Source organism: Penicillium soppii (assembly GCF_028829465.1).
Source record: "Penicillium soppii strain IBT 18220 chromosome Unknown utg000001l, whole genome shotgun sequence".
Taxonomy (NCBI): domain Eukaryota; kingdom Fungi; phylum Ascomycota; class Eurotiomycetes; order Eurotiales; family Aspergillaceae; genus Penicillium; species Penicillium soppii.
In genome coordinates, this window is record NW_026643231.1 from 897,073 (window position 1) to 924,273 (window position 27,201).

Sequence of the window (27,201 nt, forward strand, 5' to 3'; positions counted from 1 at the left end):
ATTCAAGGCGTGTTCTAGGCGTTGTGGTTGTGTTTCTCTCTCTTTTTCTCTCTTCCTCTCCCCCCCCCCCCCCCACCAAATTTTGTGTACGTATGACTTGGTCTAATTAGTAGTTTAAAATCCATGAGGTTTGAATTTGTACAAGACTTTTGTTTTTCGCTGCAACATTATATATAATCTTAGCTCCATTCGAGTCAAAGCTTCAAGTAGGTACTAGTTCTGTCATTTCGGATCTAATTCTATTTAGTTTGTCGTAGCACTGACCTGTTCAAACTCTCCTTGGATACATCTGGAATCCCAGAAAGATGCAATGTCAACTGGAGATCTCCCAAGATGCTCTTCAACACATGACGGACCCCATCCTCGCCTCCAATCGCCAATCCATATACATAGGGTCTACCAACCAGAACCATTTTCGCACCAAGAGCCAAAGCCTTCACGGCATCCGCGCCGCACCGTACTCCAGAATCAAACAAAACCTCAATGTCGTCTCCAACGGCATCCACAATCTCAGGCAATACATCCAATGACCCAATCCCCCCGTCTTGCTGTCGCCCACCATGATTCGACACCACAATACCCTGAGCACCATGCTCACACGCTTTCTTAGCATCCGCAACAGTCTGAATCCCCTTCAAAACAATCGGACCATCCCAATGCTCACGCAGATATTGGAGATCATTCCACCCATGACTCTTCCCGGGAAAAATTATATGCGCCCATTCAGCCGCAGCCGTAGAAATATCATCCTCAATGGACACGCCATGCTTTTTCCGGAAATACTCCTGGAAAACAGGATCCGAGAACCCCAATTCCACACCGATATTATCCGGCCGCAGGAAAGGATTGTACCCATTATCCAGATCACTAGGCCGCCACCCAAGAATGTACGTGTCAAGCGTGACAACGAGCACCTTATACCCGGAAGCCTTTGCTCTTCTCAGCAAACTAGCGGTGATATCCAAGTGCTCATTAGAGGGCCAGTAAAGCTGATACCAGCGTGGGCCGGTGCTATTCGCCGTTGCGACATCTTCAATACTTGTCGACGACGCCGTGCTCAAGATATAAGTGACATTCTCAGCATTCGCCGCCTTGGCAGCGGCCACTTCTCCTTCTCGGTAAAAGATCTTCTGCACGCCTACTGGTGCAAGCGCGATTGGGTAGTCGTATTCTTCACCGAAGAGGGAGGTCTTCAAATTCGGGAAGTTGGAGTCTACCATGCGGGATGGTACGATTGCCCATTTCTTGAATGCGGTGCGATTGTTCTCATTTGTTTCGCCTGTGCCAGCTGAGCCTCCCACGTAGCCAAAACTATCGGCTGATAGGCATTCCTTGGCTAGAGATTCCCATTGTAGAGGGTTGAATGTGATTTTGGGTTTCTCGCCTTTGAGACCGGCTTTGTAGATGTCGCTTTCGTAGGCGAATGGTGTTGATTTGTCTTGATTCATTGTGTGTGGTTTTGAATCTTTGAATAATAGTCAACAGAATCATCCAGCTTCAAGGTAGAGATATATGTGTGAATATTCGAACCCACACTGACGTTATTGTGTTCAGTTCCAAGTGCTAAAGCTATGACGTAACAAATCTTGCCCTCAGTCTACCATGAACACATTAGTTAAGTTATATGGTCCATTAGAAAGTTCACTCGACGGCCACGAGAAACCGGAGCATAGATACAACAGTCTGCTGCGAAGGGGCATAGCGGCCAATGTCCGGATGTATTTTTTGACCTAGTTGATGCCTAATTGATGCCTGATCCTATACCGGGCCAAGTGAGTTCGTCTGCCAACGACTCAAACTCCGCCACGTATTCTGGTACCGTGCTGGTCTAAAAAGGGGTAAAAAGAGATATAAAAAGAGCTAAAAGAGTTACGATTTTAATAATGCACAGAAAGTGTACGTCGACACAAGTTTGTCGAATGATCTATAAACTGCACTTTCCGCATATTTTATTGGCCAGATCAAAATTGAATTCATATACGGAATACACTCTCTCAATATGCCAATGCGTCGTTCATGTTATGATTGTAATATCCTTAGCTTATCATCTTTAGTATTACATGGATCTCATATAAGATTAGGTAGCCATGGATAAGTAATCGTATTCTCATATTTTCATCATGAAATGCTCATAGTCATCATCCCATTGCTTGCTGCCCTCTAAGACTAATCATAGCAATAGCGTATAGCAATCAACTCTATGCTGTGAGTGGAAGAATTTCAGCTAAAGTTATAGGGCCATAAATAATGCGAGAGCCCTCGGGACCACTTCGTTAGTAAGTAATATCGTACTGCATTATTAGCCAAGCCAGCCACGCCAGCTACGCCAGCTCGTCATGGAAAAACCGAATATCTACGAGGTGATTCCAATATATCTTCCTCATATATCCTCGGAGTTACCGATAGCCAAGGCTTACTGTATTCAAGGAGATCAGCCCCTAGCCTATTTCTTGGCCAAATTCTGCCTATTAGGTCGGTCGAATTATCCAACTCTACATATAGGGTAGATGAGGCTTGACCTATCGGCAGCACCGAAATGATTTATCTTCTCAACCAAGGTACCATATTACAGTGTAAGGGCTTAATTGCCATAGCTATTCGTCTGTTGTTCGGGAAATTTCCCCTTTATCTCGCTCTGGATTATTCTAGAACCGTTCTCAGGCTTTCCACATATATGTTTCACTAGCTAGATAGGAAATATGCATATTAATATAGCGCAAAGGCTGAGCTGAAGATTCTTCTATGTAAATGGGTATGCAGAAGAATGCAGAGCACTAAGTTGGTGCCGGTCAACATATTCACCCCATGGAACTACCTTGAGCAAAAGTCTCTTATTTAATACTGCGATTATCCCCAAAAAGTTCAAAGTATAAAAGAATCAATCATTATTAGACTTACTAGGGTTCTAAATCTTCGCTATCTCAATCACAGGTCCTTCTGTGTTGTCCCACCCTTTTTCGTGACACAATTGTCGTTCGAAAACTTACACATCATGCTCGTTCAGGCAGATTTAATAGATTCAACCAATCTAGCCCTACTGCCGGCTGATTTTGTTGGGATGGGCAGTGTCAATGATGCGGCAAAGCTCTCTTTACAGTTAAAAGGGAAGACTTTGTGCATACCAAGTCTGTGGAATATATTTCATGATTGGCCTACTGCAGTCAACCCAGCCTTAGACCGACTCCAACAGGAAATCGATGGAATACTTGGGAGGTAAACTACACCCACTACTTCATCAAAAAAACAACGGCTTAGTTGCAATTAATTAGAACCATCAAGAACGAGAACAAACTCCAGGGGCTTGAGTCTTGTGATTTCGGCTTATTAACCTCCTGGTATGCTTCCAATCACATTCCAAAGATGGATCGACGTGAGTCTTACTATATCGAATCACTAGTCTGTTTCCACACGCTCAATGGGAAGAGCTTCGAGTTGCTGGCATCTTTATGCTCTGGATATTCCTATGGGATGATGAGATTGACGGTGCCGGAACGATCGTTTCTCAGAGCGAATCCCACGCCAGCATCTACTGTCAAAATTCTCTTGAGTTTGCTCGTCTGGTCCTTGGGCTGGGCGAAATTGATAGTAAACAGTCCAATAAGCATAGTCGTGATCTCCAGAACTTGTCATGCCCTGTTCCTACTATGGTTTATTTCCAAGATGCTAGTGAGGTTTTGAGGACAGCCTTGAACTTGAGTGCGTAAGAGCACGACATACTAGGTCAAATAGCAATACTGACGCAATGCAGATCAACGCAATCGATTACTTAAGGAGCTCTGCTCTTACATGGCATGGACGGTGAAGGAGCTGGTTGTTCGTGAATCTGGCACAATCACGACACCAGATCAGTATATGGAACTGCGCAACTGGACATCAGGAATATATCCAGTCATTGCGATATTTGAGTAGGTTTTATCTGTTGGGTATTGAATGCTTGAAATATTTGTCTGATCGAGTCACCAGGTTCATCTCTCAGGTGAAGATCGACGAGTCTCTCATGGAGTCGGATGAGATGAAAACGATCTGGAAGGAGACATGCTATCTCTGCATGCTGTAAGATAAGGATATCCCTAGCTGAAAGTTGACCAGGACTCATGTCTCTTAGAATTAACGATATTCATTCCTTCCCAAAGGAAATGGTACGATGAAGACTCCATTCAGCAGACTAGGATAGCTTTAACTAATTTTAAATACATAGGCTTCTGGGTCCACATTGAATGCAATACCCATTTTATTCCACGCCGATGAGACCAAAGACCTCACAAACGTGATGTTTAACCTGAAGGAAAGTCTAGCCCTATCGGTGGACAGGTTTGACCGAGCGCGAAGCAAGTTGTCATCACAACTGACTGGAACAAGCTCGCACCCACAAGTGATGCAGTATATTGACACTTGTCGTACTACCGTTACCGGGCTGCTGACTTGGTCTTTATCAACCCAGCGGTACAGTTTATCGCGGTATAGTGTAGATGGACGAGTTGTGATCACACTCTGACTTTTCTACGTCCTCGGCGAACTCATACTAGGCTGATATAAGGTTATTACTACTTGCCCCAGGTTTTGATAGTCCGTACATATGTAAATATGTAGTTGTATAAGATGCTCTGAAAGAGTTGGCAGAACGCAAAACCTTAGAATCAACCTTTAAAGTAGGATATAACTAAGAAGTGGGAGATCAGTGAGAAACATTTAATTGCAAACGTAGTGAGCTAATACGTAAGATTTGGGGAATGCTATCCGGTGCAATGCGAAAGTTTTCTCTTGAAACCTCGCCCTACGGTAAAAGGCAGGTCTATTAACCTTTTGATAGCCTTTTTCATTGCCTATTTTAATACCTATTCTAATAAATATTTCATTATAGCATGCAATTTTCTACCCGGATCGCCTACTATAGCTGGTATACGCTAACAACTGAGACTAGGATAACCACAAATGGAAGCTATACCTCGGCGAAGTATATTGCCACTACCTGGTTGTAAACTCAAGGCGAGTTATTGGATTCTGACTTTATAGCCTTAGAAAAGCTTTCCTAAACGTTTAGACTTAATTCTCAAGACCATTCGATCTCCACACTCACTATTGTAACAAGCAACACGGCGTTATGGACAGCCTGGCTTGGAGCGTCACGAACAGCGCTTAACGTGGACGGCCTCATGATGCGCTTTACTCATCTTCTCATCGTGTGGAACTATCAAGGAAGTGAAGTCGGTAGTTACGTATTAATGGTTATTCGGCATCTATATTAAAATAACATCTATATAACTAGGTGGACATTACCAAGATGAAGGAACTTTTCAAAGAGAAATCCAATAAGTGCCAATTTCCTTGCGAGCAATGCAAGAGTGATAATAACGCCAAAGGTATGTAATCTTAACTACAATTTTTAAATATTTACTGAAATTACATACAGAATGCGGCACCCTCCCTCGTTACCCAATGTGTGAGCATTATGAGGAGTTCGAGATTCCGGAAGATCTAAAGCCTGAGGCTGATGATCTGAGAGTTTTTCAGAGGATTCTGATAATTCGGAAATAGCTGAAAATGCCGTTACTAGTGAACAGTAAACGTTTCTTGAACGTTTATTTATTGCTAGCGGTACCTGAAGTGCAAGTCTTAGTTCACATTTCATCCAAATGGAAGTTCTACAATACCAAAACACTATGCAACAAGTCGTGCTGTAAGTTTCAACACAAACACATTATGTAGTTCAGTAGATCATGAGATAGTTCACTGCATACTTAGGACCAAACGGAGCGCAAAGAAGCAACATAGTCTACTTTCCAAGACTATAAAAAGCCATAAGTCGGAGAGATCTATGATGATGTATGTTGATCCAAATTAAGCTCAACCTTCGCGGCGAAGAAAAAGCTTGGCCTCTACAATTTCATACGATTTTCTGTAATTTGATCTTCGTATACGTACAGCGCAGAGCCCCTGGACTCTGTTTGGCTATTTACCAGCTGGAATCAATAGAACTAGGTAGACGCGATAAATAATTGCCTAAGGCATTTTTAGTTAGTTCTTGGCTAGTGACATACGTGGAGTACGGCTATGGACAGGAGTTTTTCCTACTAGAGGGCTTGGGTTCAATTTGTCAGCTTACTGTAGGAAACTGTGGCCCCGGGGGAGTTTGACTATATAGTAGGGATCGGGTGAATATATTTCGATATAATGTTATATGTCAAACCAAACAGAACTAGATACAAGTGGATCGAAGTATGTGTATGACGTTTACAACCCTCGCGATCAAGGTCAAAAGTCACTATGTTGGCATTTGGATTTCCAACCACTAATTGTTTTGTACCTGGGTACATAGGTACCTACTATATACCTGTAATCATGCAATCCAACGTAGTACATGCAACCACCTCACCACCTTACCACCTCCGCCGCCATGGATGTTCAACCCCCCGCATCGCTCAAAGAACGGCTCTGTGAAATACAATGGGGATGGTATTCAATATCAATGGCAACAGGAGGCATCGCAGTCCTCCTCAACAAAACACCGCATCAATTCACTGGGCTTCCCATAATCGGCAAGATAATCTACATATTCAATCTCCTCCTTTTCCTCGCTGTCACATTTAGTTTGATTATTCGCTTCCTCACAAAACCAAAATCCCTAAAAGAATCCTTCCAGCAACCCAGCGAAACTTACTTCGCCCCAACATCACTCTTATCCATCGCAACCATCATCCTCGGAGCAGAATGCTACGGGTCCAGTTCCAGCGGCCCATGGCTCCAAACCGCCCTCCGGATCGTCTTCTGGATCTACGTCGCTATCTCGGTTCTCGTGGCTATCGCTCATAACTGGTATCTCTACTACCGGGGTATGGCTACCCGACAACCCTTCCCAATCGTCCGACTCCTCCCTTTCTTTCCAGCCATGCTGTCCGGAACAATTGCATCCACTCTTGCGTCTAATCAGCCCTCAGACCAAGCAGTACCTATCCTTATTGGTGGTCTCACGTTACAGGGATTTGGATTCTTAATGTCCTTGCTTGTTTATGCGGAGTACCATTACTATCTGAACAAACATGGGTTGCCGGATTCGTCTGAAAGACCGGAAATGTTCATCGCTGTTGGGCCATGGAGTTTTACTGCTTTGGCGCTAATCGGGATGGCAAAAAACGCGGTTGAAAAGTTTCCTTCAACTTACATTGTTTCTTCTGCGGATTCGGAGCTTACGGGTGTTGTCACAGCTGGTCAGATTGCTTTAGTTCTTGCTTCGCTTGTGGCAGTTTTCTTGTGGACGATGGCTTTCTTTCACTTTTGTATTGCTCTCATAAGTGTTTTGTCGTCATGTCGATTACTCGGAGGATCGGGCAACGTGATGTCACTTCCTTATTGGAGTATGGTGTTTCCTAATACTGGGTTTGTGATTGCTACTATTAGTATTGGACAGGTCTTGAAGTCTGAGGCGATTTTATGGCTTAGTTCGATAATGACCGTGTTGCAAGTTACGATATGGCTGGCTGTGGGCGTCGCGACGATACATGCTGTTTCGAAGCGTCGTATGCTTTGGCCAATGCCAAGTTATGATGATGATGGCAAGGACTCCTAGCGGGATGCAATTCGTCTTGACATCAAAATTTGTGCTTTGTATCATTGAGCATCTACCAATTACAAGTTGCTTGAACCATAAGTGAATGATATAACAGTCATGTCCATTGCAACTCATACAAGAATTGAAAATAATGATATGACATACACAACCAGACCAAAACTCACTCGCTGTGCCCGATAGAAAGATGCAGGGTGCTTGAGCAAAAATGAACAGGAAAAAGAGATAAAAGAAGATGAAATCATATGAGATGCTCAAATGGGAAGTAAACAAGATGAGTGTATGGATAGGCAGGAGAGATATAAGATAACCTTGAAAGAAATGACATGCAAGAAACGCCGCGTCTTATGCTCAAGTGAAAAGAAACGACCTCCACTCTTCCATGTGGTTTTTTTTTGTTTTGTTTTCTGTGTTTCTTCTGATTCCCTTCAAACCACTTTCGTCCGAGATCAGAACGAAAGAGTGAATGTGGGAACAAGAGGAAGAGGAAGGTAAGAGTAAAAGAAAAAAAAGCAATGCAGTCCGAATATTACAAATATTTCCAGTTCCGGCCTTCTCTATAACATGAGCCATCGATCATAACGTCTTTCGTTCGGAGAGGGGTAATCTCGGACGAGTGGATTAAAATTGGGAGGAAAATGGCAGCCAGACAGCCTGAGACTGCTGGACTGCATGCGGCGGGAATATGGTAACAAACTTCGTGGTCGAAAGCGATCGTGACGAGATTGATGAAATCGGGTCCCAAGGTCGACCGTGTATTTTATCCCCTCTGTATATGGAGAGAGAGGGGGTCTGTTTTGGGGCCACAAGCATGAGGGGCGCAGGTTGATTGGATTCGAATTGGGCCTCGAAGGCTCGAATGCTTCACCGCGTGTGTTGAATGTTTCAGCTGTTCGCCGGGTTGGCTCATGATGAGTCAGAATCGCAGTGGTACGAATCGTCTTCGAATGGGTTGCGGGGGAGGTCAATGCTTGTGGGCGTTAGTTGTCAGGCGCGGGCCGAACGGCTCATACTGCGTTCTGGGATGGAGGGCGGGCCTGGTGTGGGCGAATATGAACGCGAACCTCCCATGATGTCCACGTCGTGTTCTTGAAGAACGACAGCGTACTTAGGATCGCGTAGGAATTTCGGAACGGAATCGCTGGACATCAACTTGAACACGGATGTTTGAGCAAGCTCGAACAGGTGCACAACCTCCTGCAGACTCTTGAACATGGACTCGTCGTCTCCAACGGCCTTGGTCATACGGCTAGCCAAGCTGTTGCGGAGGGCGTGGTCGATGTTCAACTCGCAAGGAGATCCAGGGGCCAAGAATGCATTGTACAATCCATACGCAGCAGCCAAAGTTTCCCGAACGGAGTCAATCTTGTTGAATGTGCCCATCTTCTCGGCTTTGTGGTAGTTGGCAGTGAACTCGGAAACATCGAGGTAGAATGACAGGTTCTCTTCGCAAAGGGAGTAGCGAAGAAACTCGCGGAAAAGCAGACGCAAAGCAGGATCTTGAAGGATGTGCGTCAGTCGGGCGTTGTTGGAATCCCGCGGCATACCACGGCTGTCGTATGCCTGCGCGGTCTCGCGGGACTTCTCGCGGGCAATCCATCCACATACGCGCTGTCCACGTTCGGTAATTCCATAGATGGCGTACTTGGAGGGTTGGAAGTGAGCATTGGTGCCAATGTCAGGGAAGGATTTATCGTCTTGAATCATTGTGATCAAGCCGTACTTCAGGAACAGCTCAGCGATCAAGCAAGTCTCTCGGCGCTCAATTGTAGTCGAACAATCCATCAACCAATCCACCGATGCCTTTCCAGTGAAAGTGTTGCTATAGACCTTGCCATCCTGAAGTTTACGTTCCCGAGCCACCTTCACACCAACCAGACCGTTAGTGTAGTCACTGAGGGAGTCTGAGTCCGAGGTTGAAATGCTGCTCTTAACGTTGGGGCCATCCTGGCCAGCAAAACGGCGGAAAATGACTTCAATTGTTGCGCGATCGTGGGACAGCTTGTCAGTATCCGTGTCACGTTCCAAGTTGACCAACTGCATGGTGTTGCGTGGTGACTCCAAAACATCCATCACGTGACGGGCGGTGATACCGTTCCGCTGGCAGAAACGCTGCAGGATGTTGATTCCTTTTGGGGTAAGCTGGAAAAGAGCGCCCTTGAGCGGAAAAATCGGAAGCGCTTTCCCGTCAACTGATTCAATAAAACGCGCATCGACAAATCGTTGGCAGACGGAGCGGGCCATTTCCTTGGCCATGGAGAAAGTGGTGGTTGTAGTAGTTGTGACGATGCGGGAGGGGTCCTTGGGGTCGGGCATGCGATTGGATTGAGAGAACTTGAGCGAGCCCAAGTTGTTGATAGCCTCTTCGGAGGTGAATGTGTGATCATATCTTGTGAAACGGACACGGTGTGAATCTAACTTCAAGCTGACCATCAAAGTGGAGAACAAGTCCATGAAATCCTGCGCAAATCAGCCCAATTGTTCGTTGGAAATACCATTTCCCTTCTAATTCCATATCTTGAACGTACCTTTGTGAAAGGGCGCTCATCCTCTGTCATGCGCAATAACCTAGATGATGTCTGATGCATTTTGGGTGGTCCGCCGGGCGGGGAAGTTCTGTTTTCGTGGGGAGGTGTAGGAAGACGCTGCAGAGTCAGAGGACGCTTCTGTGGCGGATTTGAGAGGGCGTCGACCAAGGCCGGAGAACAAGGGCGAGAGGTTTCCGTCAATTGCACGTAGTTTTCGTCAAATGGCGGGGTCCAAGGGGTTGCGCCAGAGAACCTAGATCTCGACAAACTAACGTTGGAGTTTGAAGAACGTAGTGAGGTCTGCGTAGAGAAACTAGCGAAGGCACTTGAGGTCTTCTGGGCTATAGCAGCAAAAGAGCGACGATTTCGGCGGGAAATAGAGCCGACAACAGAACCAGTGAAGGTAAGAGGATCTGAAGTATCAGGAACTGAGAGAGAATCTTCTCGGCTGTGGCTCCTGGGTTGAGTTGGCATTGAATGGTTTTGAGTCTTCGGGTTGAACCAAACTGCTGAAAAAGTGGATTAGGTCAAACACGACCTGATACCATCAAAGGAAAAAAACATGAAATATTTCACAAGAAATTAATGTGGACTTTTTTGGATCTAGGGAAAATATGGAAGGGAGGGGAAAAAAGGAAGGGGAAAGAAATAGGAAATTATACATGCAATTTTCCTCTTCTTGGTTTTTTTTCTTGGGTTTTTTTCTTTTTTTTTTTTTTCTGACTCTTGATTTATTTTCAATTGAATTTCAATAGAATAAAATGAGGGGAGAAAGAGAGACTTCCGGGGGGGAGAGAGAATAGAATAGGATCAAAGGAAAATAAAATAGAATAATATTCAATTTAATAAAAGAAAAGAAAAAGTAAAGGCAAAATGGTAAAATAAATATAATCGAAAATAGAAAAGGAATTATTTTTCAAAAAAAATAAAAGAAAAAAGGAAAAGAAATGAAACTATATGCTGAAGAAACAGCCATTCGGCCTGTCATCCATGACCCACAGCCCACGCGTGAGGCCCGGAAAGAGTTTGGTTTGATGCATCCAAACAACGTGGGCCAAGGGATTAATGGTGAAGATCGGTGGATTCTGGTCAGGGTCTGGTATCTTTACCATATACCTATAGTAGTAGCACTTTGGCTTTCTTTTTTTTTCTACTATAAACATAGACAAAATTTGTGCATTATTATCTGTAAGATATTGATTATTATCTACACAATACTTTAGTTAAAACAAAGGGATTAAGACATATAACCTGCAGATATTTTTATTCACATAGTTTATAGGATTCCAAATCAACTATGGAGACAACCAAAGAAAATAGAATTCATTTAATACCAAAAGAATTAAAAGAATTAAAATACCTAATCTTTCCAGTCAATGATTTCATTCATTTTCACCCAAGGCTGGTTAAACCGAACACATCCGGGCAGATCGTACCATACTTTGTGCTCCGTAATCGTATTACCCAAACGTTATTATCATTTAACACCGGTAATCCCCCCTGTTTTTCGTCTCCCAATACTTACTGATTTGGGACTAGTACTCTACGTTGTAAAATTGTATCTTTTTTTTTATCTGCTATCTCGGAGTAATAACGGGCTTATCCAGATCTGAACCTTCAGTTATGCTTGTCTGTCCGATTGGTACCTTAAATGATCATCCTAATATGTCCTAGGCGTTTATATTGACTAGCTACGTACAGATGTACATATATAGGAGCCTACATAGGCACTTACAAGCCGTCGTAGGTATTGTATACATTGTGCGGGACATCTTGCAATTTACACACAAAACAGGCAATGATGTGAAGCTCAAGCCCACGTGGCAACAGTTTGGGATCCCGTCCTCCCCGAAATCTAATGTTATAAGGTTATAATCAAACCTTGAGAATAATGCAATGACGATGACTAGTGGAACCGTGGAATGCTGTCACCTTTGTCGAGTTGCAATTGAAAAAGATTTGGCTACGAAGCACATTGTAGCGATTTCCACCGCCCATGATTAGATATTAGGTACCGGAAAATAGGGCCGGAATAGTATGGGACCGGGATTATATCATAAACGTTATCTACGTAGGTAAACACATGGGTCCGGATTAACGCCGAGGAGGGGCAATTGAGAAACCGCAAACTATTCATACCTACAAGCAAAAATATACAAAGTATAACTATACGTAAAACTGTATCACATGTCGCCATCGGAGAAACCCCCTCCTATTCTCACACCGATCGTCTTATGGTGGGGCCAATACTTTGTGTTTCGAGTGTACTGTATAACTTAAACTACTTCGGTCCGCCTGCATATAGGCTTTGATCTTGAAACTACACTATAACCATATGACATGACATGACTTGGGTATACATTCAATCGGTAATGTAGATAGTGGGGGAGGGGCATTTTTTGAGGACCTTGGGTGTAACATAAGAAAGCGGTGAAAAAAAGAAAACGAAGAAAAAAATCCTGTAATCTCCCAAGGCTTCCATGGTGATTCCAAGCGTCTTCTTTTTATTTCGTGCGCATAATCCATGTGGTTCCACGTGTGCCCACGTGGAGAGAGATGCTTAGCGTCTGAGCGTTGACCTCCCCTCTTACTCTTTTGCGCTTAGAGGGGGGCGCAGTCTTCCGAGGTCGCTAATCCTTCCCCTGGATGCTTGTGTTATGGGGTCATCATAGGTAACTATCGCTAATAAATCCCATGATAATCCTAGGCGCGGAATCCACGGTCCTGGTTCGTGTGGCTCCCGGTTCCTGGCTAAAGCCAAACAGACAACGGGTTTCAAGTTCCCTTTTGTCGGGTCATGGAAAATACGGGGTTAGGCGTCAGATTTGCTACCGAGACTCAATAGACGCCAATCATGTTTCATCTCGATTGAGACGATCATCAATCGGGTTGATTATCAATTCGCTGGCGCCGCGAAATACGAGATTAATGCCCTTTGGCCCTTTGATGCAGGGGTCGGGCTTGATCCTGTCGCGTCGGGACTTCTCTGAGACGAGCTAAAGGTTGACATGAGAGCCTCATCTTACTTCAAATCCCGGTCGAAACACCAACACGGCACAAACGCGGCCCCAAGGATCTCACCTGCATGAACCATGCTATCAACCCGAGATAACAAATGCTATCGGACACTCTGTCTGGGACAAGCTGTCACAACGCGTCATCAAGCCCCCTGTAGCCAGTGCTTACCTAGGAACAGGGCTAACCAACCAAAGCGCCCGGAAAAGATCACGCGAAACGAAACCAAGATGTCAGTGCGAGTCTCATCCGCCCAGTGCCGAGCGGCCCTGTCTAGACCCTAGACAGGCAGCATGGCTCTAGAAAGGTACTTTTGTATGTACTTCTATTTCATCAAAGATGAATGAGCCGTTGTCCGCTCAGGCTCACGGCCATTTAGACAATTTGAGCAAAGATGCTCGGTGATTAGATACCTTCTACGGAGTATGTAATACGAGATCGGCCCCCCGCAAGAACCAATTGTTCAAGGTTAGTCAAATTGGATAGCGCAGATCGATTATCCTAATTCTATGGTGTGCAGTGCCCAATATTGTACAGGTCACAGAAAAGAAGAGAATAGGAGAAAAGAACATTCGAAAAGTAAACACGTCACGCATGCTGTTGCCGTTGAGATCTATCAACCACGATCCATCATAAAACACGATCAAAAGACGCCACGTGGATTGGCCAAGCGGAGATAAAACCAAAATATGCGTTTTCATGCACGCCAAACCTAACCAGTGGAAAGCCCATGTGGCGAACTTGGGGGCCAAAAAGGGGTCCCCAAAATCCAGTCGCAAGTCGAATCTTGGTTCAGCCCTGCAAGTCCGAGAAAAGCCGATCTTGGATGCCTTGAGGCTCTATATTGAGGAAAGTGATTGACGGTGCTAAGAAGGTAGTGTGATGGTAGAATGATACAATTAGCCGAGTATATGTGGCTAGCATAGCATGCATACGGACTACGGAGTACAATTAGGTTTATTTTACATGTTAATGTTTGCACATCAGATAGCCATGTGCGCAAGTGGGATTCCCGGCTTGAGACGCTAGCCTGAAATGGAGTATATCGAACAGCCATTCTGTCGCTTTGTCCCGCTTAGGCCTGTGGTTGAGGAAGTGGATCCAAAATTCCAAAATTGAGGCCCGCTAACAGATTGGCTCACGGAGGTTTTCCTCCTTAAAGTCTGAAGTTGCGGTCAGACATCCAACGGCAGGCAGAGATAGACGACTGAGACCCAGTGATCCTCGCTGTGTGTTGTTGATCTTCTGGCACATACAGTACTTTGAGGTGTAATATATCATGTATTTTTTGTTCTGGCTCAATACAATTACCCCTGTATTGTAAGTTATTTATTAAATTCATGTATTTGTTGCATACTACGTAATTATCAATTATTCCAATACTTCCAGGTATTTCCAACATCCCTGACTGCCACGCGACAAGGGAGATTCCTGCATGTTCCGAGTTTACCAATTCAGGGGTAAACATGGTAAGATCTATATATTCAGGCCCCTTTTGATTAATTACATACATTCAAAAGGTCTGATATAAAACCTTACGAGTCATGAAAAGTTGACCAGAAAGATCAAGGTCATATCAGTACAATCAGCTGCCAAGAACCAATTACCCTTTCTAGCGTTTTGCACCTGTTGATCTGCGCAAATGGAAAGCTTATGTACATTAGTTCACCCTGGATACCTTGCCTATCTCGACCATTTACGTCGCACAACACAGGCAGCAACTCACTTGGCCTCCTCCTTACCTGTTTGAGGGTCCCTGCATGTAGCAGGTGTACAGTGTACATACTCCGAACTGCATGGTTGTGTGCGGATCTCTACGGAATCCAGGGAACCAACATCCGACTAGCTGTTTTGCTTTTCTGTTGGAATGTGGCTTGGGTTATTGGGATTCAAACTATTCTCTGATGCTCCTTGGGCCCGGACCATGCTAAACTCTAAATGTCACCTGTTTGGGAGTATTTGTATTAGGACCAAGTGGCTGGAGAAGGCCTAGATGGATTTCCTTTGCCCCTTTGAGTGTACAACGTGTATGTATATACTTAGGCAGTTGATTTCGTTCTCCAGGCAACAGTCCAATCAACTATCCTCAGGGGTGGACGGGGCTAGATATTGTAGTGCCCCCAGACAAGACTTGTTAGACTGAAGAAGTCCCTGGAGTATGCACAATATTGTATCACATTGCATAGGCCAAAGCTGCCGGAGCTACAAAGGTGGGGGAAGCTTTTGCGTATGTAGCTGAGCTCGCCACGTGGAATATACCAGTCAACCATCTAGACCTCGATAGCTATCGCCCCTACCAAGACCACAATCACCAAATCCCGTGTACTTTTGCTAAGTATACTATGTATAGAAGAGATTAGGGATTACTGGCGCTATGTGGCTTGTATAATACCCGAGTACCTCTCTGCCGTGGCTCAGCCGCACTCGATCTGATCCCGCAGTGATCCTGACCCTGAAAGGGAGCTGATTGACAGGAACTCTCCTCGCGCTAGCGAAGACACTAGTGACTCTCCGGGGGTGCACGCAGCACATAGTGAACAGAGCCCCGTTTAATATGTTGTCTTTCCGGTAAAAAAAAGGGGGATGTCAATCCCTGTCGGAGATGATGTGGGGGGAGAGCTGATCTAGCGCCGCAGCCGCAATGAATTATTTTTGAAACTATCGTCAAACTTGTGGCTCTAATCGTGGATATTTGACTCGTTCGGACTAACAACTGAAGTGAAAATTGTCGGACATCCCGACCCGACCTAGAGGATTCTTTTGTGTAGTGACAATTAACATTTGATCTACAGAAAATCTAGCTTAACAAAGGAGTATCAATGTCAAGTGGAGCTCATAAACCAGAGCCCCAGAGAGTTACAGGCTCCAGAGCTTCTTTTTCGTATTATATAATTCACCTAGTATTTTGCACATTGTAAAATACAACGTACGTGGTTGATACACGTGATCAAATCCACATGGCCGGAAACAGCCTGAGGAATGCGATGATGAAACACGTCATTGACTTTGAATAAAACCACAGTGGCTTAAGTCAGTTCCGGCCGAATACGGCGAAGTCCGAATGTCGCTGTAGGAAGTATTCTAGAAGGTTTCTAGAAGACGCTAAGAAGACGCTAAGAAGCCGCGGTCTCGGGTAATCCATGGTTCAGCGGGCCACCATCGATTAAAATGGAGAATGCTCCGTTTGCTTTGCTTTTGTTCCTTTCGTTTGTATAGATTAAGGGGAAATAACTTGCGAGAAAATGATCCAGATTTCACTATTGAAAAAAACCTTGTTTTCGATTGTTTTTCTTGTTCCTGATCCTGATTTTGAGAACGGCTTGGCACTATTCAACATCCATACATTGAGCTATCAAAGACTGATATCAGATGAGGTATCAATCCGTGAGATCCAAAATAGAGATGTCTCAGTATAATTATACAGTAGATATAGTACACCAATGGACCTGTCACGGATATATTTGATCTACATAACACAAAAATGAGTTGTACTCCGTACAATGGTGCAAGAAAATTTTCCGTTTTACCACACTCCACCTCAACACGGCAGAGGGAGCCACATGGTAACAAAAGGACCAAGTCCACGTGGCGGATCTGCAAAGGAGAATGTATGCAGCTAGCGACTACAATATAAGATTATGACAACTCCGCAAATGACTTGCATTGTGATTTGGGTGGATAGTTGTATATAGTAGAAGAGAGAGCGGTGTGCGTTGTTACGTCTCTTCATGATTTGTTCATAGATACTACCGTACAACAAGCTTCTCGGTTAAACCTGATACTACCTAGGACCTCAGATGCAATATTGCGAAGCCTTGATCGCCAGTGGCGAGTCCGGATGACAACCTGCATTTTCTAAACCTGTCGATCGCTACTGTTTGATGGTTCTTCTCGCTATGGTCATGCCCGGTCGGAGTTTTTATCGAAATTCTATTTTTGTCGCCTGCGAATACTGGCATGACAGCAATACCTCGTTCCCTCATGCAAGAAACCATATCGAAAATCGTATGCACCTCGCAATGGGGGCCGAAGAAAGTCCGCTTATTCTTGAAAGCTCCGCTGACACTGGGTTTACAGATGTTACGTTGCACATGGAGCATCGCAGCTGTCTACGATATATAAAATATGCTGACTAACGACTCAACACTACTTGATCTGAATAGACGATTAATTCTTTTATCTGTGAGACGGAAGTTCTCCATGACATCTCGGTTAACTTCCATCCCAGGACCGTTTCCATAACCGATGTCCGCCACGTCTCGGGGTTGTTTGATCATCGTTTCTGCTACTGCATGACAGCGGGGAAGCGGAAGTTGTCCGATTGAAACCGATAGAAGAAATAAATACAACGGCACACTATTGACAAAGTCGTCACGATCACCCCGCGCTTTGGTCTCGAGTCACTAACTAATCCTCGCTTGGTCTGAAGAAAACCCTAAAAGGCACCTCTGAGCTCTTATTCGAAGGAGAACTGTCCGACTCGAGAACCCTCCGATCACCATGCCATTTGCCTCCGCTTTTTTTCACATTATCCTTGCTGGCGCGTGGAGACAAGACTAGCCTGGCTTGGCGAGGCCCGATGGCCTGAGAAAATGATTCAATGAACGGGAAGTGATTCTCTGTCTGCAAAGCGGGGTCGCCTAGACGCATCTCGGCAGTGTCTGAAGCCGAAGACCGTGTACAAGAACATCCCTGACTCGCTTTTCTTGTCAACCAGGTGTACAGCCTGATGAAATAAAGTATAGTTCTGCAGAACAAGTGATTTCTATCTCGAATTCGAAATTAATTATTTTGTCTACTATTATTATCTACATGACTCGTTTTCGGGATTATCCACTACCCACACGGAAGGCAGCGGCCCGCTGATCATACGCAGCCAAATGCAGACACTCTGGCATCAAAAGACAACTACCAGCACCGTTGTACAAAGGTCCGGTTTACTTCTTTTTTTCCTGTGTCAGGCGGGCCTGGACTCACCCCCCACATCCCCTGAAACCAGTGGAAGTCTCGACCCTGTCGAAAATCCAGTCCTTGTCTCAAGAGCTGCACCAAATAGCCTCAATGTGAGAGTAAGTCGGGCCACTGCAGGGCCAGCTGCACTCGATCAAGATTTCGAATATGTGCACAAAACACATGTTCATGTACTTACCCTAGCGGAAACGAGAATATTGATCTACAGCCTGCAGCTTGGGCTGGACAAATTCCCAACGGTGAGAGATTGGAGCTAGGACTAGATAGGGAAGGTCGGGGGAGTTGAGTGAGGTGGTTTGCATATCAACGCCATGCGAATGTTGCAGGATTGTGGAGTCTAAGAGTCTAAGACCTCTCAATCATTTCTTTAGCTTCGACTTGACTTCTCTTATTATGCAACTTGTTGATCCTCGAGTCGAGGTACATTGATGAAGTTATTGCACTTATGCTTTTTACCGCATACATTTGCATTCGATATTCGATTAATCAGACCACTGAAAAACAGTCCATTATGGCATGATACAAATCTCAAAACTTCATATATCCCCTACGATTTTCCAACTAGTAGAACAAATAAAGTCTGACAATGATTTGCAATACCTGTATGCAGATTTCACATGGTACCCCAGTAATGCAAAGTAATCAATGCAGCTAAATACCGCCCTGCCAAATCTGGTCAACGGCAGGAGAATCAGACAGGTCATTTTTCACACATGGCGAGCCACATGCACATATATACCGCGTGTTTTGCACAAAAATGCATGGTTTGGCGTACAATATGTAATATGTTTACTATGTATCTTGAGGATTTGCCATTGCTATCTACATATGTAAAATACATATTGTGCTCACAGACATGTACTTAGGTAGGTATACCAGCCAGGCAGCGATATTTGAAAATCCCCTAGCATTGCCACATTACTTTTGAGTAGTACTGTAGAGTAAGAAAGAAAACCAGCTTCACCCCGGGCCTTTCTTCCCACACTAGTACCTTGTTCATGACATGCCTTGCCTTTCCTCCGAAAGATAAATCAGTCGGTTTCGAAACCTGGATGGGATCCATATTCAACACTATCGCCACCCTACACTAATCTAGACACGAAGTGCCGATCATATGACATCCCCAGGATCGTCTCAAGAGATGTAATCAGCAACGAGCAAACAAACGAACAAACAAGCCACATTACACCGCGTGCGCACGGGAGCATGCATACAGCAGAGGCGAGGTAAGGGTGTGATCGACTACCCTCGATTGCCATGGGGGATTGGCGATCGGCATGTTTGGATAGTCTAGGTTTGGGGCTAGCGGTGTTTGCCAATAGCTTAAACAAGGGAGATGGGGATGCTTGGCGCTCTGTGCATGTATGCAGGTTATGCATGTGGTTCGGGGTACAGGTTTATTTGTGATATATCTGATACCGGATGCTGGGTTCGGGGCATACACGGGTGGAATGGTATATATCTCAAGGTTTGGGGGGTTGAGATATGTATGATTTGTTGTTAGTTGTCTTCAAGGTTGGGTGCTTGGATGTTTCCGTTTTCTGCATGCCAGTACGGATGCTCGAAACTTGGGTATTCGTTCTAATCACACTCTGTGTTGGGAAGTAATTAGTGATCAAGTGAGAATGGATGGATATTTATATTCATGTTGAATCTAATCCAGAAATCTAGGTGACGTGGTTGTCAACGGCAAATAATGCAACACATTAAGTTATACTCGCAATATATTCCAAAGCAAGAGCCGAATACTGACAAGATTATTCGCGCCACCACTGGCCCAAAGAACCTCCCGAGCCAGCCATCTCAATAACCTCCTCGAAACTGATTTCCACACGGAACATTTGACCGTCAGCAGTGCCATTACCACTGCCGACAGGAGTCACAAGACCCCAACTGAGCAGCTTCTCCCAAGACTCGCGGGCGACGTCCCGGCCCCAGACACGACCCGGTGTGGCAGTAGCTCCAGACACCGAGGCAGATGTTTTGGCAGATGTCAGAAGACGCACATATTCTGCATATGCGGCGGGGAAGGAAAGCGCGAGAGGTCCCATGCTCTGTGCCTGGGTTCCGTCGTTGCCAGGGTCGAAGAGAGCTGCTAAACGAGTTGCCGCTACCAACAAAGCTAGTGGCAGCGATGAGGGACTGGATGATGTGATGGATGTAGAGAATGGGAGGGGCGGTGGGTCGGGGCATGATAGGGTTTGGGAGGCGAAGCTTTTTGGGGTTGGGATTTGGGGGATTGGTGCATCGGCGACCAATACGCTTTGTAGGAAGTCGCTCATGGGGAGCAACGCGCTGGCGAAAAACTCTTTCACGGACTTGGTTTGACTATAGATCTGCTTGAGATGGAATTGGAAGTCTTTGTCGTTCCACAGGTGCTATTTTCACACGAGAGTCAATATCATAGAACTGTCATCAATGAGTTTCACGTCTTACCTTCAAATACTCCTTCCATCCTTCAAGTAGCGTCTTCCATCTGTTCGACTGCACAAGACCGCGCTCATCGCCCAGCTCAACTGCAATATCTGCCATTTCGGCATCATTAAGGTCTAAACTGGCTAGGCAGATGTCCGAAAAGTCTTCAAATGATCGAGGCAGGGGCACATAAGTATAACGATGACTGAATCGACTCTTCACACGCTTCTCAAGCATTTCGGTTACGTCGACCTTCGTTGTAAGCCCAATCACCGCAATGGGCGCTTTGCGGGCCTGGGCAATATCAAAGAGGTTATACAACAAAGTCTGTCGTGGGTGAGTGACGAACAGATCGAACTCGTCCAACAAAATTACAATGGATTTCGCAGCAGTCTTTGAGCCTGCATCTCCAGAAGCTCCAAACAACTCTTCAGGGTGGGACAGCAAAGCCAAAAGCGTCGCCATTGTATCGGCATATGAACTGACCTTGGCCGCGTCATCCTCAGTATGCATCTCGCGACCGAGCTGGCGCCACATATCTCGCAAAGCCAGACGGTCATCAGTGTGCAAAAATCCGTTGAGACGAACGACGTGGAAATCGTTATGGTGCTCCTTTCTAAGCGAAGAAATTATAGTTTCCACAATCGCGGTCTTGCCGCACCCTCTGGATCCAAGAAGAAGCATAGAATTACCCTCGCCGACTGAAACTGTCTGTTCAATGAGCTGGTGAACTTTCTGGTATTCAGGTTCGAGCCCTCGGATTGGAACTTGTCGTTTCCCTGCTAATTTTTCAAGAACAACGTTCGCGAGAAAGCGGACCTCGTTTCCGAAACCCATCTGACAGAGTGATTGGAGTGCTTCAGCGTATTCCGGCAACTGCTCAATAATCTCAGCTGTCTCATGCGCCTCCGCTTCATCCTGGGGAAGACCCTGTTGGAGTTGCAATGCAACAAGGTCATCTAAGCCATCTTGATAATCAGGCGAGGGGGAATTTTCTTTTCTTTGTTCGGGCGCCTTTCGGCTGGCTCTCGGTTTCGGTTTCGCGGTGCTTCTCTTGGACCTGGTCCTTGCTACCGAACGGGGAGCGGGCTCTGGAGATGGTTCATCCACATCCATCTCATCGTCATCCTCGTCATCGTCCTCGTCCTCGAAATCAGGTTCATCGTCCTCGTCTTCTTCATCGTCGACCGGTGACTGTTTCAGCTTTCGCGCGCTTCGGGTCGCACGAGCACTTCTTGAGGGCGTAGTCGCTGGTTTTCTCTTTGAGGCGGGCGTGACGACTTCCTCTTCGAATCTTTTTGGCGTTCTGCGCGTTCTCCCGCTGGACCGCGTTCCCCGAGCTGGCGTTTCCACTTCCTGATCTGGTTCGCCATTCTGGTCCACTGATTTCTCGTTGGGGTTATCTCCGCCTCGGGTAGATCGGCGTCGGGATGCGCTTTTTGCTGGCGTAGGGGATGTTCTGTGGTTTTCCGGAGATGATGGAACGGAGTATACGTCCTGGTCATCGGTTCCCATCTCGATGTCTCCGTCTGCGTCCCCGGAGACTCTTCTCCTCTTTGATGCACGGGGATCCCTCATAATTGTGATTTGGAAAAATCGAGTCGCTGGTATCGGAGTTGCCGGTGGTAAGAAAAAAGGGCTCGTCGGATGAATTGACAGTGAAATTATTCTGCAATTGTCTCGTCAAGCATGTCTATGAGACTGCGCCGATTAGCAAACATAACATCAGATTAAAGCTGAGTTCTGTTTCGCTCAAATCCATAAGCTTTCATCCGAAATAGTTACTCACAATTGCAGGCCGAAAATCCAATGGCGCATTTGCTAAAAAGGTGCAAGCCCAGCTTACAAGCTTGGAGAAAGAAAGCAGGTGAATTGCGGAAGAGATGCGGCCAATTATTTTGGCCTCAGGCCCCAAGCCGAGACGCGTGACGCGAAGTACAGTAAGGAGTCTTTCCTTGCGCTCGTCTTGTATTCAATATGCATTCAATGTTGCTAAATCTTGGATTTTTAAACTGAAGTGAAATATGAATATGCAAAAATCGACATCGTCATAGCTTGCTCTGCAACCTGTCCAGGCATTTAACACCTACACTAAGTAAATTATGTCGACTGAAAACCAGAAAAGACCAAAGATGAGAACTGATCTAAAACCTGAACTGGAAAGAGGGACTGTCTAGTCACCAGTGATTCTCAATTGGTATCTTCAGATATGGTCTGTTCGAAGTACCGACAACCACGCAGGCCGGTTTCGCCGCAACCGAGGTCCAATTCAAGCCCGAGCTGCGCCTGTGGGGTACACCTACTTCAGCTTAACATTTCTCCCCCTATACCCTGATACCAAAAACATTTCATATTCATACCAGCAATGTCAGATCACGCAATAGGAGCACCAGCCAGGAAACTGGACGAGTTCGAGGAACTTGTCTACGAGTATACAGGCCGCATGGGCCTAGGCAATGAAGGAGTAAGTGCGCATGCGCAACCCTGACATACAAACCGCATACAATACATCCCATGCGAACTGCTAGATCATTCATGCTAACGCTTGACTTAACAGCACTGGGGTGTCGATGCTCGCAGCTGTAATCTCCGATTCGAATCCGCAACGCGTGGGCCGCCGGCCACGGTCTCATTTCTTTTCAAGATCACGCCTGCAATGAGCAACTATATGGGCAATTTGCACGGCGGCTGTGCTGCTACGCTGATTGATGTGCTGTCGACTACTATTTTGTTGGGACTTTCCGAGCCCGGCAGGTTCGCTCTTGGGGGCGTGAGCCGCAACTTGAAAGTTACTTATTTGCGTCCTGTGCCTACGGATACGGAGGTGCGGCTTGTTTGTGAGGTTGTTCATGTTGGGAAGCGGTTGGCTTTGTTGAGAGCTGAGATCCAGAGGGCTGAGAGTGGCGACGTTTGTGTTGTTGGGGAACATGAGAAGGCGAACACGGATCCGGAGGTTAACCAGAGGATTTGATTTGAGTGTTGTTGGAAGCTGCTGATAGACGGTGCATAAGATGTTGCTTGAATATAAATGTATAGATTTTTGGTTGCGTCATATGACCGAGTCGTCCAATTCCATGCCTTGTACAAATCAAAGGCAGTTACTATGGCAGCGGTAGTAAGATGTATTCTGTTTGATTTGTTATGATACGGGAAAACGCAAAGGAACAGAAAGACGTCGCAAATGTCCAAAAGTAATATAGTCAACCAATCTAAGCAATCATAGATTAACCGATTGTCAAGGCGAGTGAGACCCTTTACTCTGCGGCCAGTTGCTGGTCCTCACGGAGACCCTCAACCTTCAACTCCTCACCAGTGGCACGGCGGTAAAGATCGCGAACATCATCTTTATTCGGATCAGTAAAAGGTTAATATAATTTTGATTGTGAGAGATGACTTACCAGTAGTAGTTTCGAAGTGTGATGTGGAGTCGTAGCTCTTGGATATGAAAATGTTGGACTCTTCGCCGCTGTCGGTGGGCTCGTAGAGGGGAATGGGGGGACCCATGAACTTCTCTTCGATTTTGCCCAGACGCTCGAAACCGGTCTCGAGCTCGAGGTGGGGGTTGGCATCGTTCTCAGCGATGGTAGAGACAATGGCGATATAGTAACCCTTGGGGCAAACATTATGCGCGGACGAGACCATAGCAATGTAGATGTCTAAAAAGTCAGTAGTCAATTCAACGAAAAGGAATATATAGACTGACCGTGCTTGCGTCCAACCTGTGATTGGGGAATAATCAGTTGCAGGGAGTCGCTGCCGTCAGTCTTATCAATGGGGTGGTTCAGAATGCAGATAGCCTTGAGCAAGTATCCGGTGACCTTAGTCTTGCTTTGGAAGTAGGAAGGATCAGCGATGATCTTCTTTGTCTTAGTCTCGAACTTCATGGCATCGGATTGATCATCGCGGTCCTTCATGGTGGCTTTGATGCCGGAGACCTTGCCGTTCTCGTAAAGCACCTCGTCGACGTCGGTGTTAAGCATGTATGTACCACCGTAGATGGCAGAAAGACGAGCAAAGCCCTGGGGAAGTTCGCCGAGGCCGTAGAGAGGGTAGATGTATGGCGACTTTCCGTAACGAGCCATGGAGTTGACATACAGGCGGATACGGTTAATGGTTTCGACAGCGACGCCGTTCTGGTTGATGTATCCGTCCGATGGGTACAAAGCCATGGAGTGGCCGATGAAATCACGAGTGTTATCCTCGAGGCCAAACTTATCGTAAACTTCCTTCATGGTGCAATTGCGGATGTTGAGTCCTGCTCTTTGTTAACCACCCGTACTGAGCTACCCCACCATCATATTTCAAAGTGTAAACTCACCTTGGTGGCTGGCCGAATCGTCCTCCTTGAAGTCACCGACCCACTCGAGGAACTTCTTGGCGCGGCGCTTTTCGAACATGCCCATCAGAGATGAGCGCAGAGCTTCGCCTGCATCCGAGGGCACCTTGGCCACAGTCGCCTTGGGGCCCTTGCCTTGCTGGACATAGCTTCCAGCAATCTGCTTGAATTCGAGGTACCGAGTAACGTCCGTGGAGACCAAAATGTTGGTCAACTCTCCGTTAGACATCAGCAACTTGGGGACCAAATCGATGTTCCAGTCATTGACCCTCCCGTATTTCTTCCATGGCTCCTCGCCGGGTTGGACGTTGCCGTACTTCTTGAACAGCTACAGAAGAAGTCAGTATCGTAAATGCGTAAATAAATTATAGCACATACAGCTTCGATATTGATAGAAGCTGCCTCTCTTTGGTTATTGTTAGCTGTTTTGATCGTGCCGTCATAGTGAGCTCTCCTCACTTACCCTCCATAATGATCATTGCGGTCGATGTGAAGAACCTTGTTACCCTTGACACTGAGGACACTGTAAAAATATGAGAGCAATGAGTAATGTATCACTTTAAACTCTGGAAGCTCGATAATCATACCCAGACAACACACACTCGGTCAAACCTGAAAGAGTGGTCAGTTTGGGTTGGGTAATTGGCGGGGTAGTAGTAACATACCAGTGCCGAGCACCACAACATCATATTCTGGGGCAATCTCGTCCATGGCTTAATATGAACAAATGTTGGAAAATAGAATAGAAGAAAGAAAAGAAGAAGAGAAAGTTATCTCCCCGCGGATCAACGAAGCGGTAAGAAAGGGGAACTATTTGACGGATCCGCCACTAGTGAATTACCTCACAACATATGAACCCGCGACCTTTTAGTCCCTAGACAATATGAACACCCCCTGAAGCTCTGGAAATCTTTGATTTATTTTAAATTTCAGGGGTAAATGTAGAAAATATGACTGATAGCATTCGCAACTACATGCGTAATATGTATTTAAGTAATTAAATTAGACAGAAATTGAGGATTATGGCCTTTCCATATGTATAATTTGACAAAGCGCAATACTCAAAATACTCTAGAAAGTTAATGTTACATACTAATGTGAATCTTCAAGACTTGGCTCAAGTCTTCTTGGACAATCTCCGTTCAAGCCCATCCTTGCGGGGTTTGTCGTTCGCTTTATTGGGCTTTTCCATTATCCTTGTGCTCCACGTCCTCAAGTCCCCAAAAGTTCTCAGGGCGGTATCCGCTTTCGTACAATCGTGTAGCGTCCTCGTAGGCGTACCAGCGTTCACGTAGAACGTGCTTAATGTTCTTCATGGTACTTTTGATCTAGTGCCACCAAGTGTGTTAGTCAAGGTCTGACAATTGTAAACTCAAATATCGGTTACTCGGGAGCAACGTGATGATCTCCAAAGCTCTGTTCTTGATAAACAATGAGAGGATAATAACTCACCACCTTGTCACGTCCCTCAGATTCATAGTCACCGTAACCGGCCTTGAGTCGGCTTCGCTCCAGGTCCGATGTAGCAATGCGGTTGCGTTCCCGGACACACACATGCCACAATCCGTGGAGGTCTTCCCAACTTCTCTCGCGGAGTTCTTGGATGCCCCACGAACGACCTAGGTTACAAACAATTAGCACCGTCAACCAAGAGATTGACATCCCTGATTATGACTCCTCAAACTAACCATGTGCGCCGTCGTATTCTGGCAGTGACAATGCGTTCCGGCTAGGAGGGAAAAAGGCCCAGAGTCCGTGGTTAGGATTTGTCTCCCGACGCTCCATTTCGGATGGTGACACAGGCTTGGGCAATGGCCATCTTGACACGTGGAGTGGAGTTCTGGGACCAGTTCTGTGAATAGCTGATACACCGCGGTATTTGCTCTTGTCGCGTCGAGGATTAGCGCTGACGGGGGCAGTTGAAGAAAAGCTCGAAGATTGGACGGGTGACAGGGTCACGGAGCGATGAAGTGAGGGCGCGAGATATGTAGGAGGCAGTTCAGCCATAGCCAGCCCTCTCAGGCGGTTAGCAATGCGTTGGACCTGCATGGTTGTGATGTTTGGCTCCCCCGGGAAAGTCGAGTGTCGGAGGTTGATGGCCTTTCTTTTCGTAGCGGCAAGCCGGGTCACGTGGCCAGGCGGCAATCTCAATAACTATTATTCAGGTTTGTCGGGTCTTTGCTTCAAGGTCTTTTCTCTAAATCCTTGCGAGATTGTTTTCAGATATCTCTAATCATCTTCTACCCTGGAAAGACATCCATTAAATCTATATCCCAGCTAACTTTCATACTGAATATCCGCGATTAAACGACCGCGCGTTTAATCGGCCAATCAACTCACTCGTAGCCTCATCGGAGCAGCGCCGCATCAAG

The 27,201-nt window shown here is 45.9% G+C and overlaps 9 protein-coding genes across 9 annotated transcripts; 4 read left to right on the forward strand and 5 right to left on the reverse strand.

Annotated features, from left to right (window-relative positions):
• Positions 1–239: 239 nt before the first annotated feature.
• Positions 240–1,448, reverse strand: N7529_000335 (lactate 2-monooxygenase; the record flags this gene model as incomplete). The annotated part of the gene is made up of 1 exon (XM_057235866.1): positions 240–1,448. The coding sequence occupies one exon, from the start codon at positions 1,446–1,448 to the stop codon at positions 240–242; it is 1,209 nt and encodes a 402-aa protein (XP_057102669.1).
• Positions 1,449–3,360: 1,912 nt separating this feature from the next.
• N7529_000336 (terpene synthase family protein) lies at positions 3,361–4,495 on the forward strand (the record flags this gene model as incomplete). Its single annotated transcript, XM_057235867.1, has 6 exons — positions 3,361–3,370; positions 3,424–3,696; positions 3,749–3,905; positions 3,964–4,053; positions 4,106–4,139; positions 4,199–4,495. The coding sequence occupies 6 exons, from the start codon at positions 3,361–3,363 to the stop codon at positions 4,493–4,495; spliced, it is 861 nt and encodes a 286-aa protein (XP_057102670.1).
• A 786-nt stretch (positions 4,496–5,281) lies between these two features.
• On the forward strand, positions 5,282–5,535 carry N7529_000337 (uncharacterized protein; the record flags this gene model as incomplete). Its single annotated transcript, XM_057235868.1, has 2 exons — positions 5,282–5,360; positions 5,411–5,535. 2 exons carry the CDS (start codon positions 5,282–5,284, stop codon positions 5,533–5,535), a joined length of 204 nt encoding a protein of 67 aa, XP_057102671.1.
• An 859-nt stretch (positions 5,536–6,394) lies between these two features.
• Positions 6,395–7,564, forward strand: N7529_000338 (tellurite-resistance/dicarboxylate transporter family protein; the record flags this gene model as incomplete). Its single annotated transcript, XM_057235869.1, has 1 exon — positions 6,395–7,564. One exon carries the CDS (start codon positions 6,395–6,397, stop codon positions 7,562–7,564), a length of 1,170 nt encoding a protein of 389 aa, XP_057102672.1.
• Positions 7,565–8,551: 987 nt separating this feature from the next.
• Positions 8,552–10,566, reverse strand: flbA (developmental regulator FlbA; the record flags this gene model as incomplete). Its single annotated transcript, XM_057235870.1, has 2 exons — positions 8,552–10,024; positions 10,093–10,566. 2 exons carry the CDS (start codon positions 10,564–10,566, stop codon positions 8,552–8,554), a joined length of 1,947 nt encoding a protein of 648 aa, XP_057102673.1.
• Positions 10,567–19,835: 9,269 nt separating this feature from the next.
• Positions 19,836–22,071, reverse strand: N7529_000340 (origin recognition complex subunit 4; the record flags this gene model as incomplete). Its single annotated transcript, XM_057235871.1, has 2 exons — positions 19,836–20,456; positions 20,515–22,071. 2 exons carry the CDS (start codon positions 22,069–22,071, stop codon positions 19,836–19,838), a joined length of 2,178 nt encoding a protein of 725 aa, XP_057102674.1.
• Positions 22,072–22,858: 787 nt separating this feature from the next.
• On the forward strand, positions 22,859–23,464 carry N7529_000341 (PaaI family thioesterase; the record flags this gene model as incomplete). Its single annotated transcript, XM_057235872.1, has 2 exons — positions 22,859–22,957; positions 23,051–23,464. 2 exons carry the CDS (start codon positions 22,859–22,861, stop codon positions 23,462–23,464), a joined length of 513 nt encoding a protein of 170 aa, XP_057102675.1.
• Positions 23,465–23,747: 283 nt separating this feature from the next.
• On the reverse strand, positions 23,748–25,540 carry N7529_000342 (secretory pathway gdp dissociation inhibitor; the record flags this gene model as incomplete). Its single annotated transcript, XM_057235873.1, has 8 exons — positions 23,748–23,836; positions 23,892–24,149; positions 24,197–24,748; positions 24,812–25,157; positions 25,208–25,235; positions 25,293–25,352; positions 25,417–25,441; positions 25,495–25,540. The coding sequence occupies 8 exons, from the start codon at positions 25,538–25,540 to the stop codon at positions 23,748–23,750; spliced, it is 1,404 nt and encodes a 467-aa protein (XP_057102676.1).
• Positions 25,541–26,004: 464 nt separating this feature from the next.
• mrpl4 (mitochondrial 54S ribosomal protein uL29m) lies at positions 26,005–26,878 on the reverse strand (the record flags this gene model as incomplete). Its single annotated transcript, XM_057235874.1, has 3 exons — positions 26,005–26,157; positions 26,282–26,448; positions 26,518–26,878. The coding sequence occupies 3 exons, from the start codon at positions 26,876–26,878 to the stop codon at positions 26,005–26,007; spliced, it is 681 nt and encodes a 226-aa protein (XP_057102677.1).
• Between the last annotated feature and the right edge of the window lie 323 nt (positions 26,879–27,201).